The sequence below is a fragment of the Gobius niger genome, assembly GCF_951799975.1.
Source record: "Gobius niger genome assembly, chromosome: 4".
In the NCBI taxonomy this organism is placed as follows: domain Eukaryota; kingdom Metazoa; phylum Chordata; class Actinopteri; order Gobiiformes; family Gobiidae; genus Gobius; species Gobius niger.
The window spans coordinates 4,138,669-4,153,098 of NC_136855.1; the positions used below are offsets into that span (position 1 = coordinate 4,138,669).

The 14,430-nt window shown below is 43.5% G+C and overlaps 1 protein-coding gene across 1 annotated transcript; it reads left to right on the forward strand.

Moving 5' to 3' along the window:
• Positions 1-4,975: 4,975 nt before the first annotated feature.
• LOC306962393 (hatching enzyme 1.2-like) lies at positions 4,976-13,851 on the forward strand (the record flags this gene model as incomplete). Its single annotated transcript, XM_079555513.1, has 7 exons — positions 4,976-5,053; positions 6,412-6,459; positions 6,547-6,702; positions 8,418-8,538; positions 11,532-11,710; positions 11,779-11,860; positions 13,680-13,851. The coding sequence occupies exons 1-7, from the start codon at positions 4,993-4,995 to the stop codon at positions 13,849-13,851; spliced, it is 819 nt and encodes a 272-aa protein (XP_079411639.1). The 5' UTR covers positions 4,976-4,992.
• Positions 13,852-14,430: the final 579 nt, after the last annotated feature.

Sequence of the window (14,430 nt, forward strand, 5' to 3'; positions counted from 1 at the left end):
ACGTAATACGACATGAACTGATGTTTTGGGTATCCCCACGTCTGTAGCATATCTTCGAACACATTTGCTATAGCCTGACTGGTGTGAGAGCTCCGTAACTGTCTAGCGTGCAGAATGACTCTTTGTGGGATGAAGTTGTCATCAATCCACTGCGCCGTCAAACTGATCAGAGACAAAGGACTAACACTACTAGCCCAAATATCCGTTCTTGACATTTTCGTGTACCTTAGGCAAAACACTCTCTGTTAAGTGGCGGCGGCTGGGGATTTCGTATCGTGGCTCGAGTGAGCTCAAAAGACGGCGAAACCCCACATCATCGACACACGAAAGCGGTTGGTCATCAAGTGCGATGTACTCGGCAATCAAACCTGTGATTTTTATTGCTCGAGGATTGTCCCTCGACATCTTCTCTCACTTTTCCAAAGTTTCCCAAAGTGTTGGCTGTTTTTGTGTTCCGCTACTGGAAAAGGCTTTGTACTCTGCGTCGTGGTGAGTTTTCAAATGTTTAATCAAGTTGCTGGTGTTACACGTGTTTTCTTTGGACCCACCTCGTGACAGTTTCGCCTTGCAAATGTTACAATCCGCTTTGCTTTTGTCACTCTCATTTACTTTGAAAAACTGCCACACGGCTGACATGCTTCCTCCTCCTTGTGTTGTTTTGCTTGCTCCCAAGTTGCCGACAGCAAGGCGTCACCATGGCCACATGTGCCGTGCGGAAGCACCTGCTGTCGTGCGCTACTGTAAAACTAACAATGTGGTATTGTCAGAGGAGGCCCCTGTAGAGTAGTCCTTTTGGGTGATAGGCGCCTACTGCTCCTGTGGTGGAGCTATTTTGTAGTGCTGTGATTTTGTGTATGCATGGACTAAGCAACTAGATAGGAATTCTGGTGTAGGCCATCTTTAACCAATGACGCTCAGACTTCCAAGACACGCCCCCAGGTAAACCCCTGACTTACCCATTGGCCACCTCTCATTGGACACCGAATATAAACGCACCTGAAGGAAGCTTAGGGCAGGAAAAAGAACAGGAAAGAGAAAACGGGGAGAAGGGAAGACGGACCACGGACGGGGACGCGGATGAACCGACGACGCGTGCTATTACTAACACGGCTGCCACGGAAGGAACGGGGACGGGATCCAAGTGGAGCTGGAGACGGAGGGACGCATACCCCCAGAGTGGGATTCAACGCGCGCTATAGCTGAGTAAAGGGACGCGGCCCGATTGCACTTGTGTGTGTGTGCGTGAGGGACTTTTTGTGTTTGGTGCTGGACCCTGAGCGTTTTCTCCCCGTCTACAGCGCGACGGTGACCGAGGACCACACAGCCGATCGGGTGCGGTGCTGGCGAGGAGCGGACTGCGGGACGGAATTCTGCGTAGGCCTGGAACCCCAGGGAGGCCGGCGGGTGAAGCGAGCGGGAGTGCACCACCAGCATTAGGCCGACTGACACCGAAGCCCAGAGTCGTCTTAATCCGCGGCGCTGTCTGCAAGCTGCAGGAATCGTCGTGGAGGTGCCGCGGACAAAGGGGCGTCAGGGGAACGGCCGCAGATTCCCCACCCAACAAGGAGCCACATGGGAGAAGCGCTTCCCCTACTCCTAGATTCCAGTTAAAGGCCGATTCACATTTTAGGACTTTTAGAGTAGAATGATTTTCTTTTTTATCCATTTTTATCTCGGCTGACCTAATTAATTGTAAATAAACGTTGTCTTAAATAACTTTAAGCCGGTGTCCTGTCATTCCTCATTTGTGGAAACGCTCTCTTTGGTGGATTAAACCTTGTCACATTTCTGACAGTATCGGCTGCCGGTATCGGCTCCTTTGTCATGAGTACGAGTACGAGTACAAGCCTGTGGTATCGGGCCGATACCCGATACCAGTATCGGTATCGGTGCATCCCTAATAATAATACATAATTATGAATAAATTATATATTTACTTTACAGCCTGCAATTGCATTTTTTGGGTAGCATGTAATTGGGATTATTTATTGTTTTTACATAAACGCTATCTTAAGCAGAAAATTAATGTGTCATCTCATCTTTATCAAACAACATTAATGTGTCATGTTAGCTTTATCAAATAACAGAAGGATCTATGATTTCAAAATTGGTTTATAAGAAATCAAAAAATTAAATAACTCGGTTAAAGTCTCACGTTCGTTGAGTTGATCAAATCAATCTTCCCAAGACCTAATACCATCGTATATCCGTCTTTACCAGCAGAGGGCGCACTATCACGGTGGATTCGCTTCATGGTATTTCTGTCTCGGCTCCGGGTCTGCAGCTATCCCCTACTCAAAATGAGGCGCGGATTTTATAGTTTGGCCCCCGGGACGCATATTGAGTAAGCCCGACCTAGTATTTTTATTGCATGATTCATCGCACAGGCAGAGTTTTGTATTTGCTGTAAAATGACAAAGTTGCAATCATTCACTTTTTTTTCTTTTTTTTTTGGGCCATGCCAAGGTGGGGGAACGCCGTTCCCGACCGTTCCGCCCACTTTAACCCCTGCCAGTATTGGTATCGGTATCGAGAAAAATGATCCCAAAAGTATCGGTATCGCATCGATTCGAATTAAAAAAACTTGACCCAAAAAATGTACACACATAATGGCATGAGTCCTCATGTATTTCTGAGTCACTGCAGGCGTTTATGAGCTTCAATGAACAGTTTAGGGGAGGCCGGATAGAAGGTTTATGCACAACTGCAGCCTCTGGAGGGTCCTACACTTTAATGTTCAGGAGACTCCAGAGGCACCAACAGCTTCAAATACCTGTTTCCTGCTTTGTAGCAGCTGTTCTCTTAATCTGCTGCACACACTTTCTCCACCTGCCCCGGTATGTGTGCAGCTGCTGCATGCACGTGTGCACGTACCTCTCACACAGTGCACAGCTCCTCTGGGTGCTGCTGCTGAATGCACTGTGCAGAGGCTCTGACTGGGCATTAAATAAATAATTATTCACGTTTGTTTCAGGCTTGGGCGACAATTCAAGATTAGCTCTAGTAACAAGTTTGATTTTGATAGTTTTTATGTAAAGTCGGGTGTTAATGTTTTCTCTCTAATGTCACATTAGTGGCATTTTCTGCCTCATTGACCTCCATTATAAACTCACTTCTTAATTGCTCTGCTGTCACACTATAAAATCATACATAAGACAAGATAATCCTTTATTGATCTCACGACGGAGAAATTCACTTGTTACATTCTGTATTCAATAACATCAGTCAGAGTGTGCAAAACAGACAGGAAATGTGAAAACGGTTAAACAGTAGAAAAAAGAGGTATCTTATGTACAATAAGTAAAAAACAAAAATCTTATGGGGGAGAATTATAACAATATGGAAATAGGAATAGAATAAAAATAGAATAAAAATTAGAACAGATTATTAAAAGTGGAATATTGAGGTGTAAAGCTTACAGTCCTAGTGCAGGTTGTCAGTAAGTGATGTCTCAGTCTGCCACTGAAAGAGCTGCTCAGCTCCTCTACAGTCCCCATGTAGTGGGTGGGAGGTGTTAGGTGATGGAGGTTAGCTTTATTCAACATTCAACATTATCTGTAGTTTCCTCTGATCAGAGGAGGAAACACTTGTGGTGATGTTTAATAGTTCAAACTGAAATTCGAGCATTTACCCTGAAAATGCATTTCCAAAGCATTTCGATGGGAAAAACCTAATATCAGTGAGGCTGTTTCTGTGCAGTTTTGAGGCTCATGGCGGATATGCTTACACGTTGGGGAGGTCTGTGGGGGGTGTTGGAGGGTTTGTGAGTTGGGGATGGTTGTCCCTGGTGGGGGGAGTTGTCTGGTGTTTTTGTCCACAAACTCTATAAACAGAACCACAGATTATAACAAACACACACACATCCCCCAAACACCCCACAGACCCCCCAATAGTTTTGTAAAGAGGAATGGTACAAGATTCATCCTGATCGAGTGCACGTCTAGTCTGCAACTACAGGAGGGACAACCAGCATTGAATCTAAGGGTGTACTCACTTATTCCTCCCTGTCCTGTGACAGTCCTGTGACAGTCTTAATAAAGATCCGAGCACATCTTATGAAATTCCAAACGGTGTACTCACCTTTTCCTCCCACTGCAGGTCAAAATGGGGGGGGCTTTTATGACAACATACACAGGAAATTATCTTCTTACTTGAATGTAGTTTTGGGTGAATAAAAACCATTAGAGCAGGATGTAACAATATCTGGCAGGGGCATGCTGGGACATCTCTTGGTCCCTTCAGTGTTATCATTTAAACCGGCCCCTTGCTAAGTCAGACTTTGCTCACCTCGGGGAGCGAGCATTGGATCAGTTCCTTCTCTTTTCACCACAGTCACAACCAGCGTTGGGGATCACAAGTTACAAAAATGTATATTTTTACTTTGTAAAGAGGGGAAAATGCTTCATTTTCATTGATCAAATATAAAATTGATGTAGATCTCGCGCTTCTTGTTCTTTAGAATGATTTAGTTTGTCTGTAAATTCTGCCATTTTATGGGGAAATATCACGATTTCAAAAGGATTTTTTGTTTTGTTTTATACAATTCATGGCGTCATTGCAAACAAATCCGACTTTTTTTTTAACAGTTACTCAGTTACTACCAGTACTCAAGTTGCTCACAGTAACATTTTGCCTGGCTTGTTGTTGACGTGTTTACTGGACATGTTTCTTTTAACCAAAGTAAGAGTATGACTTGCAACATGCAGTACACGCCTTTGAGTCAGTGAGTGCTGCGCTCGGTCAGTCTGGAGTCCAGCTGAGGTCCACAGCTGCTGGACTTCACACTCAAATTTCCACAAACAGCGATAACCGCGGCCGTGCGCCTTGATAAATGTTATTAATAGTCGTCCAGCCGCACATATAAGGCCCGGTCCACAGCTGCATCGGGATTCACTCCTGAAGGTAAGAGCCAGAGTCTGCAGCCCGGGGTGAAGGGTTTTCTTGGTTCTAAAGTGTTTTTTGTTGTGTGTATAACCCAGGTCTGCAGCCAAGATGATTCTCTCCTGGACTTTGGTGGCGCTCGTGTTGGTGTCCTCCTCCTGGGCTGAGGAAGGTGGGGAGGTTGTTACACAGATGATAGTAAACCCATTGTGTATGGAAGAGAAGAGGATGCTTATGTTAGATGGTTGTGGATGGCGCTGATCTCTGCAGGGTTTAGCAGGTCACATTTCAGTGTCTCTCGTGTTTTCAGTGGTTTTGGCAAATGTCGACTTTCCTCCTGATCCGACCAAGATCACTTTGCCAGTTTGATGACATTTCAGATGTAAAAATGCCAATAGGACAAGTCCAATTTTAAGTAACAGGTTTAGAACTGGCCACCGTTCTTCCATACTGAGTTATGTTCTTAGTCTGGTCTTTGTGCCCGTGGAAGAGCTTGGTCGCTTCTAACTTTATCCAGTCTGGAGCCTTAGGAATACATTGAGAGAGGCCAAATGCTAACACCATCTTTGGTTGTTTTGCGTGACAGAGTGCACGCACAAAGACCAGACAGGTACGAATCAACTCGTCTAAACTCAGGCAAGAACATATCTCATGGAAAAAGTGGCCAGTTCCTTTAAAGCCACACCGTGTAGAATTTTACCCAATACATCAAATTTAAATACAAGCATTTATTTTATAACCGATATTTTCGTCATTGAAAAATACCTCAGAAATGTACAAACAAACATTTATGAGGCTCACCTCTCCTAAGATATGACTGTAAACTTTACCGGGAGTGGGTACGTCTCCAGCTCGTTTCCATGGAGATGTGACAAAAGGCAGTAGAATTTGAGATTTAAACAGGTCAGTTTCTCATCCAAATCCATTCTTTTATTACACACTGCAGTAACAGCATTTTCTGTGTTGAGCTGGTCATTAAGGGCATGTTTTGTTTTGCCGGCAACAGTATAGTCCAATATGTTACGCAGTGTACCTTTAACAATTACATTTTTTTTCATAATTTTGAGAAACTTAATGCCACTCTTAAGATCTAAACACTGGTCCAAAAATACAGAAATATTGCTTTGAAAGATTCCCTGTGGGGAGACCTCCAGCCCCCCCGTTGTGATGTAGTAATAGTATGTAATAGTAGCCCTCCATGTCTAATGACTAGGGGAAAAGATCGGCCCATTGAAGGGGATGGTCTCCACTGAGCATTTTATTGATCGTGTCTTCGATATTGTGAGTTGCTGACGTTCTTATAATTTTGTATTAAAAAGAGCCAGTCTTTTGAAAGGCTCTTTGAAATGAATGGATCCCACAGACTGCTGTGTAATTTCTCTACAAAGGTACACATTAAGCTTTGTTATTGGTGTTTGCAGCACATTTGTGATGGTTTGGGGATATTCATGTCAGTAACTCTGGCCGATCAAACTCCCTGAAGCACTGGTTTGTCATGTTTGAATGTTCCCATGTTGTTTTTGTTGGCAGGAGAGCTGCCTGTGGGCAAGCTGCTGGAGAGAGCCAACAGGGACCGCGGTGAGTGCAGCTCAGACGGGCCTAGTGTTTGCTCACGTTTGAGATGAAATAACTGAAGGTTGTTGTTTTTTTCCCGCCTGTGCGTAGTGCCCGACTCGGATGAGCCCACTCTGATCGGAGGAGACATCGCCGTTAAACCCGACGCTGACCGGAACGCCGACCCCTGCACCTCCACCGGCTGTCTGTGGCTCAAGTACAGCGACGGGAAAGTCTACATCCCCTACTACATCGCTAACTACTACTGTAAGTACCACCCAGGGTCTGGTTTACTGAGCCAGGTAGTGATGGGCTAAATGAGACCAGGTATACACTCACATATCAGGCACAGAAAGCAACACCTCAGCCTATCATGGTATCAAGAAAAGTCACGTGACTTTCACGTTTTGTTTTGTTCTCATTATCCAGAGCAGTTTTTTCTTTCTTAATGATCACTCTCAGTTGTTAAACAGTTCAATCCTGACCATTTGGTTCACATTTCTAAACGAGAATAAATGAGCTATCAGTGTTGAGTTTGCTTTTTCAGACTCACTGCTGCAATACCTTTTAACCACTAGATGGCGCCTATAAGCCGACCAACACAGTGTGATGAGTGTGACGCTATTTTGAAAGTGTGTGACACACTTTGAGGTATCATTAACCCATCACTAGCACAAAGGCCCTATGCCTGTAGGGCTGGGTACCTTTAAACAATATGGGAAAAAAAGTTTCCCCCATTTTATTACCTTTTTTTACTTATTATTTTTGCCATTTCCATTTTTTTCGTAATTTTTGCAGTTTTTTTTACTACCAAATTTTCCTCCTTTTTTGCGACAATTTCCCCCATTTTCCCCAAAGTATTCCCAATTTCCTCAACTTGGGAATCATTTTTTTCAGGGTCAGTTTCACAGAAATGATGGCATTGATATAAATGATTTATAATTAGATGCACAGGGTTTTACCACAAAGGTCTGAGTTTACAACAACCTTGAGGAGGATGAAACAAATATCTTTCCACTACTATAAAAAAGAAAATCAGGGATAGTGCCTTTAAGTAGTAAAGTGTTAAATGAGCATGTTGTAAAAATTTGGAGAAGTTTTGAGAAAAAAAATATAAAAAATGCGAATGGACATGTTTAAGACCATCATTTCATTGTCTTTTTAGATTTTGAAATGACAGCCACTTGTATTGTAATAACCTCATCTGAGAATTTATAGTTTGCTTACGTGCTTTACGACACTCATTTTCACTCATTTCTTCTATCTTAGATTGGGGTGGTTTCAATAGATTGCTTTGCTTTGTTCCTATATAACTTCTTAGTTGGAGATACTTAAAAAAAGTAAGACCATCATTTTGATATTTTCGATGAACTTATACAATGTCATCATTTTCCAATTTAATGCTTTTTAATGACATTTAAGGCCTTCATTTTGGCAAAATTCTTTTAATGACTGAAAAACTGATTTAACACAAATCAATCAATCAATCAATCAATCAATCAATCAATCAATCAATCAATTAAAACAAAAAGACCTTTCATCGTCCGAACTCCAACACTAGGAGCCGCTTCTGCCGAGGCTAAAAATGACATGAAAAAGCATTACATTTGACTTGCTGCTGCCTGATTAGTCAAAAGTTTTAAAATCTTTTATTTCCAGACTGTTTCCATTGTAGATTCTCACTGAAGTTCATACATGAGTGAACACATGTGGGATTATGTTTAAACAAAAACAGGTCAAATAGATTGTTCTTTTGCTCTGATGACCGCTTTGCACTTTTGTTACTTCAGCCTTTTTTGCCATAATCACACGTGTTTGATGGAAACGGCGTTGAAAAAGAAAAGCTGATTCCAAGCCTTTGACCAGTACTGTACTGTTTTAGAAAGGCCGGTTCGTCGTAATATTTAACAGTGATGTGTCTGTGATAATCCATGTATGAATGCAGTCATGTATGTCCATGTATCATGTCTTTTATCTGTCAGCTGACCGTGAGAGGGCCATCATCGAGCGCGGCCTCCAGTCCTTCGCCTCTGTGTCCTGCATCAACTTCAGACCCTACCAGAACGGAGACCACGAGTGGATCAGCATCGAGTCCAGGAGCGGGTATGCCACGCACTTACAGAACACTGACCACGGAGGACAAGGGACAAGCAAACAAAACTCTTCCTCAGTCGACTGGAACTGACCCGTAGATTCCGCAGTCTCCTCCCTGAAGGCATAACCTAAGAGACACTGTGTGATGGGTGGAGAACATCTCCTTAAAAGAGGGGAGAGGGGCTCCGCAGATCCTCTCCGCTGCTCTCACAATGCGCTGGAAGCTCCTTTGGCAGGAGGCAGTGCTGGCGCTGTGCCACACAGTGATGGAGCTGGTCAGGATGCTCTCTATGGTCCCTCTGTAGAAGAACCAAACAGTGATGGAGCTGGTCAGGATGCTCTCTATAGTCCCTCTGTAGAAGAACCACACAGTGATGGAGCTGGTCAGGATGCTCTCTATGGTCCCTCTGTAGAAGAACCACACAGTGATGGAGCTGGTCAGGAAGCTCTCTATAGTCCCTCTGTAGAAGAACCACACAGTGATGGAGCTGGTCAGGATGTTCTCTATAGTCCTTCTGTAGAAGAACCACACAGTGATGGAGCTTGTCAGGGTGCTCTCTATAGTCCCTCTGTAGAAGAACCACACAGTGATGGAGCTGGTCAGGATGCTCTCTATAGTCCCTCTGTAGAAGAACCACACAGTGATGGAGCTGGTCAGGGTGCTCTCTATAGTCCCTCTGTAGAAGAACCACACAGTGATGGAGCTGGTCAGGATGCTCTCTATAGTCCCTCTGTAGAAGAACCACACAGTGATGGAGCTGGTCAGGATGCTCTTTATAGTCCCTCTGTAGAAGAACCACACAGTGATGGAGCTGGTCAGGGTGCTCTCTATAGTCCCTCTGTAGAAGAACCACACAGTGATGGAGCTGGTCAGGATGCTCTCTATAGTCCCTCTGTAGAAGAACCACACAGTGATGGAGCTGGTCAGGATGCTCTCTATAGTCCCTCTGTAGAAGAACCACACAGTGATGGAGCTGGTCAGGAAGCTCTCTATAGTCCCTCTGTAGAAGAACCACACAGTGATGGAGCTGGTCAGGATGCTCTCTATAGTCCCTCTGTAGAAGAACCACACAGTGATGGAGCCGGTCAGGATGTTCTCTATAGTCCCTCTGTAGAAGAATCACACAGTGATGGAGCCGGTCAGGATGCTCTCTATAGTCCCTCTGTAGAAGAACCACACAGTGATGGAGCCGGTCGGGATGCTCTCTATAGTCCCTCTGTAGAAGAACCACACAGTGATGGAGCTGGTCGGGATGCTCTCTATAGTCCCTCTGTAGAAGAACCACACAGTGATGGAGCTGGTCAGGATGCTCTCTATAGTCCCTCTGTAGAAGAACCACACAGTGATGGAGCTGGTCAGGATGCTCTCTATAGTCCCTCTGTAGAAGAACCACACAGTGATGGAGGTGGTCAGGATGTTCTCTATAGTCCCTCTGTAGAAGAACCACACAGTGATGGAGCTGGTCAGGGTGCTCTCTATAGTCCCTCTGTAGAAGAACCACACAGTGATGGAGCTGGTCAGGATGCTCTCTATAGTCCCTCTGTAGAAGTTGCACATAACGGAGGCTGGGACTCTGGCTCTTCTCAACTTGCGGAGAAAGTAGAGACGCTGATTACTTTTCTTGACTAGTGATGTAGTGTGCATGGTCCAGGAGAGCTTCTCTGTGATGTGCACACCCAGGTACTTAGTGCTGGTCACCCTCTCCACTGCAGCACTGTTGATTGTTAGAGGAGCTGGACTTGTTTCAATACATTGAGCCTTTATTTCAGGTCATATTCTTTGCCAATGGGGTAAAATGAGTCTTATCTCACTGACAGTTTTTCTTATCTCAAACGAGATTACCTTAAAACCAGTGAGAAATGTCCCACAACTAGCAAAGCAAGTTTGGTCAGTTCAGGAAAAACATCTTAAGGACAAAAAGTACATCACAGTACTTTGAATTCTGTTAATAAAGGAAGGGTATGTTAACATAGGTTTATAACTAAATATGAGCCTAATGGAGTTATTGATGAAAGTAATTTATCATCATATTCATTTATTGATGACTACATTTCAGTTATGTTACATCATGTTTACTTTAATTGATGTATTGCTTTTAAGAGCATATTAGACACAATTTTTGCTAGTTTGTCAATTTTTGTGATGTTTATAGATTCACTTCCTTATTGAACACTGACAGGAAGTGTCGTTGATAGAGGAAACCCATTTGAAACTGTTGCCATGCCACGTGTTATGTCAATGGGAATTGAGTCACAGTGCTCTGGCTTAATGTCTATCCATGTCACTTCCTGTCAGCAGCATACACATTGGCTAAAAAGAAATAGGCAAGCACATCTAAAGGCAGTGAAACCTGCGTGCTGGATCCAAAACAAGAATACAGTGATTTAAAGTAAGGGTCTGCACAGCAGTAAAAGCTACCAATTTTTTAATAGTTTCTTACACCATTAAATGTGACGTTTCGGGCCCTTCATCAGAGGTCTGATCTCAGTTCACAAGATCTGGCCCCAAGTCTCCGGCAGGCTACTTAAATGTGATTTAATTTACAGTGCAATCCCTGCAAAGTTTTTCGGTTTACTAGGCCCACAGAAGATCAGGAGGGGGCGTGGCATCACGATGGTGGCTCTCCATCAGATATCGTCCACAAACCTACTCTGAGACTGAACTTTGGAGATTCTTAGCTTTCAAAATGAAGAGTCCTTTCAACTGTCCTTTTTGTGTGTTTGTATATTTCCCCACCTTACTGTAGCAGTAAAAAAAAAAAAACATATTGAAATTCAACTTCCATTCACTTTTGTCCATTTTGTGTTTCAGGACCCAGATCTTATTTTTGATTGACTTTTTGTATTGTTTTGACCTAATATTTGTCTTTGCACGTATCTCTCTTTGGTTATGTTCTGTCTTGTTTTGTTAAGACCAATTCACGTTCACAAATTCACAAATGTGCAATTATTAGTTTTGTTATTACACAATTAATGCAACAATTTGTGATTTGCTTCCTCAGGTGCTACTCGTACGTGGGGCGTCAGGGCGGGAGCCAGACGGTGTCCCTGGACCGGAGTGGATGTCTGTACCACAGCACCGTCCAACACGAGCTGCTCCACGCGCTGGGCTTTAACCACGAGCAGACCCGCTCCGACAGAGACCAGTACATCAGAGTCCACTGGAACAACATCATGGACGGTCAGAACGTCCGTCGCACACACACACTGTTCGCTCCAAACTAAACAATGAGCACTCACTTTTCACAGGAATGGACTACAACTTCTACAAGATCGACACTCTGAACCAGGGGACGCCCTATGATTACGGCTCTGTCATGCAGTATGAGAGGTCAGCAGCTTCGGACATCTACAGTCCCCATCCCAATCTCCATAGACTGAAACATAATAATCACCTTAATAGTTTAAAAGAACGGTCGCAGCTATTCAGCCTGTGGAAACACATTGTAGATGTTTCTCTCAAGTCTATGGAGATTTCTAATGGGATTTTTGCTTTGGCACTGGGAGGAGGCGGGACTATTAAGCTCCATAGTCTTTCACTAGAATTGGATTTACAATTGAAATCATGTTGATAAAAATGTTGATAAGAATGATGTATGATTTGCAAAGGCACTCCAAGCAAATACGAGCAGCGCGAAGATGTACTTAAAGTATTCAGATGGCCGAGCTAACATGTTAAGGGCATCATATTTTGCCCTGCTCGGAGTGCCTGGGTTTGCTGCTTTTTTAGATTTGATTCCTCTCCCCTATACAAACCTTTGGAATACATTTGGACGCCGAGAGAAATCGGTCATATCGCTGTTTCTACAGACTGATGTAGGCAAGGCAAGGCAAACACATGACAAAACACAAGGCAACTCAATGTGCCTCACAGCAACACCAAAAACACAATAAAAACACAATAAAACACATCAATCAATACACTCATAAAAATATACCAAATTACAAATATGGGTATATTCAAACTATATGTTAAAAGTAGTTAAAATACCATCAATACAGTAAACCAGTAAACAGGCATGTTCTCAGCCTGAACTTAGACATAGTCAGGGTTGAAGCCTGTCTCACTGAGGCTGTTCCACAGTTTTGCTGCGTGAAAGTGAAACGCAGCCTCACCGTGTTTAGTGGTGACTCTGGGAACCACCAGGAGACCCCTCCCTGAGGATCGAGATGGTTGATACTGCTGTACCACATCAGCTATGTATTTTGGTGCCCGACCATGAAAAGACTTATAAACTAGCAGAGCTATTTTAAAATCTATTCTCTGAGTGACAGGAAGCCAGTGCAGAGACCGGAGCACTGGACTAATGTGGTCATATTTCCTGGTTTTGGTCAGAACAACATTTTGGATTTACTGCAGCTCTTTAACTCCTCTATTGGAAAGGCCAGTGAACAGGCCGTTACAATAGTCTAACCGACTCCAGACAAATGCATGAATTAATCTCTCCAAGTCCAGTTTAGACACTATGTTTTTTATTTTAGCATATTGCCATCAAAATGCCATCAGCCCCTCCACCCATGACCTCACACACTGCACTCCCCCAGGCTTCCCGGTGTTCCCATGCAGTCTCCAATACAGGCAAAAACCAGGCCCTTCAGCTTAGAAATTAGAATTCAGGGTTGCCATAGTAGCAATACATTTTACAAAAACATTGTAACATTGTCAGTAAGTGAGACATTTTTTAATCCTTTGGCCTGCGATGGTGGCATTCATTCCACCATGATGGCTTTAGAAAGATATTTTTAAAAGTCTTACATTTCACTTCAATCTGCTGCATCAATCTGGTGAAATATGGACTTTGACATATACAGATCAGACTTATCTTACGAGATGTTTGCGCACACTAATTAAAAGGCCCTATTCCTCTCTCGGTTTACAAAAAATTAAAGTGGAAGCATGGAAATTTGACATTGTTAGTTGTGGGCCAGACTCGCCATCAATGAATCAGGAATAGGCCCGCTACAACTTCATTCATTTGCCTCACTTGTTCAAATTAAAGTTCTTACTGAGATGAAATTCTCTAGTAAAACAGCGTAGATTTGGTGGGAAAAAATGTCCCAGATGAGTCCTGGAGACAAATGTTTGCTCATGTTAGCTCTCTGTGACTGAGCAGGCCTCCAGGGAATGAAGGGACTGTGTGTTGTTGCAGGTATGCTTTCTCCAAGAACAACTACCCCACCATGGAGCCCATCCCCAACCCCAACGTGTCGTTCGGACAGGCCACTCAGATGAGCCAGAACGACATCACCCGCCTCAACCGCCTGTACCAGTGCTGTGAGTACCCACACGGCTTCAGCCACACACAACTCAATCTCTACTAAATCTCCAAATGTTCTGTTCTTCATGCAGAGACCCAGCATATGGACTGACCAGAAGACATCAAAGCACAGAGGGAGGCAATAAATGTCAATAACTGTCAAAACAACGGACTTTTTCTTAAACTGTTCAGGAGAGAAAAGTGACACAGTTGTATGGTCCTTAAAAGAGACTAGATGCAAGTTGCCATTTTTATATCGCTACTGCCTCCTCAGGTCTAACGCATAACTGCAGTCTCTATATTAAGCTCCTGCATGAACATGAACAGGTCTGAGCTCATTCTACACATTAGGACATGGCTGGGACATGTAGGGGGAGGAAAATACATCATTTTAACATTACTAAACTCAGTCTCATCCGTATAAAGATCAAGTACAATGGCTTCTTGTCCCAGATTTAAAATCATACACAAAAATACAGCTGCAAAGTGATTATGGTAAACAACAGTCAGGTCGTAACTGCAGTGGGATACTTTCATTTGTCACATGTCAAAACATGAAGTGAAGTTTGGGAGTATCTTTATTCTAAAGAGCCAATAGTTTCAAATTGAAGCGGTGCAGATAATAATTCCATGATAGTTCAAT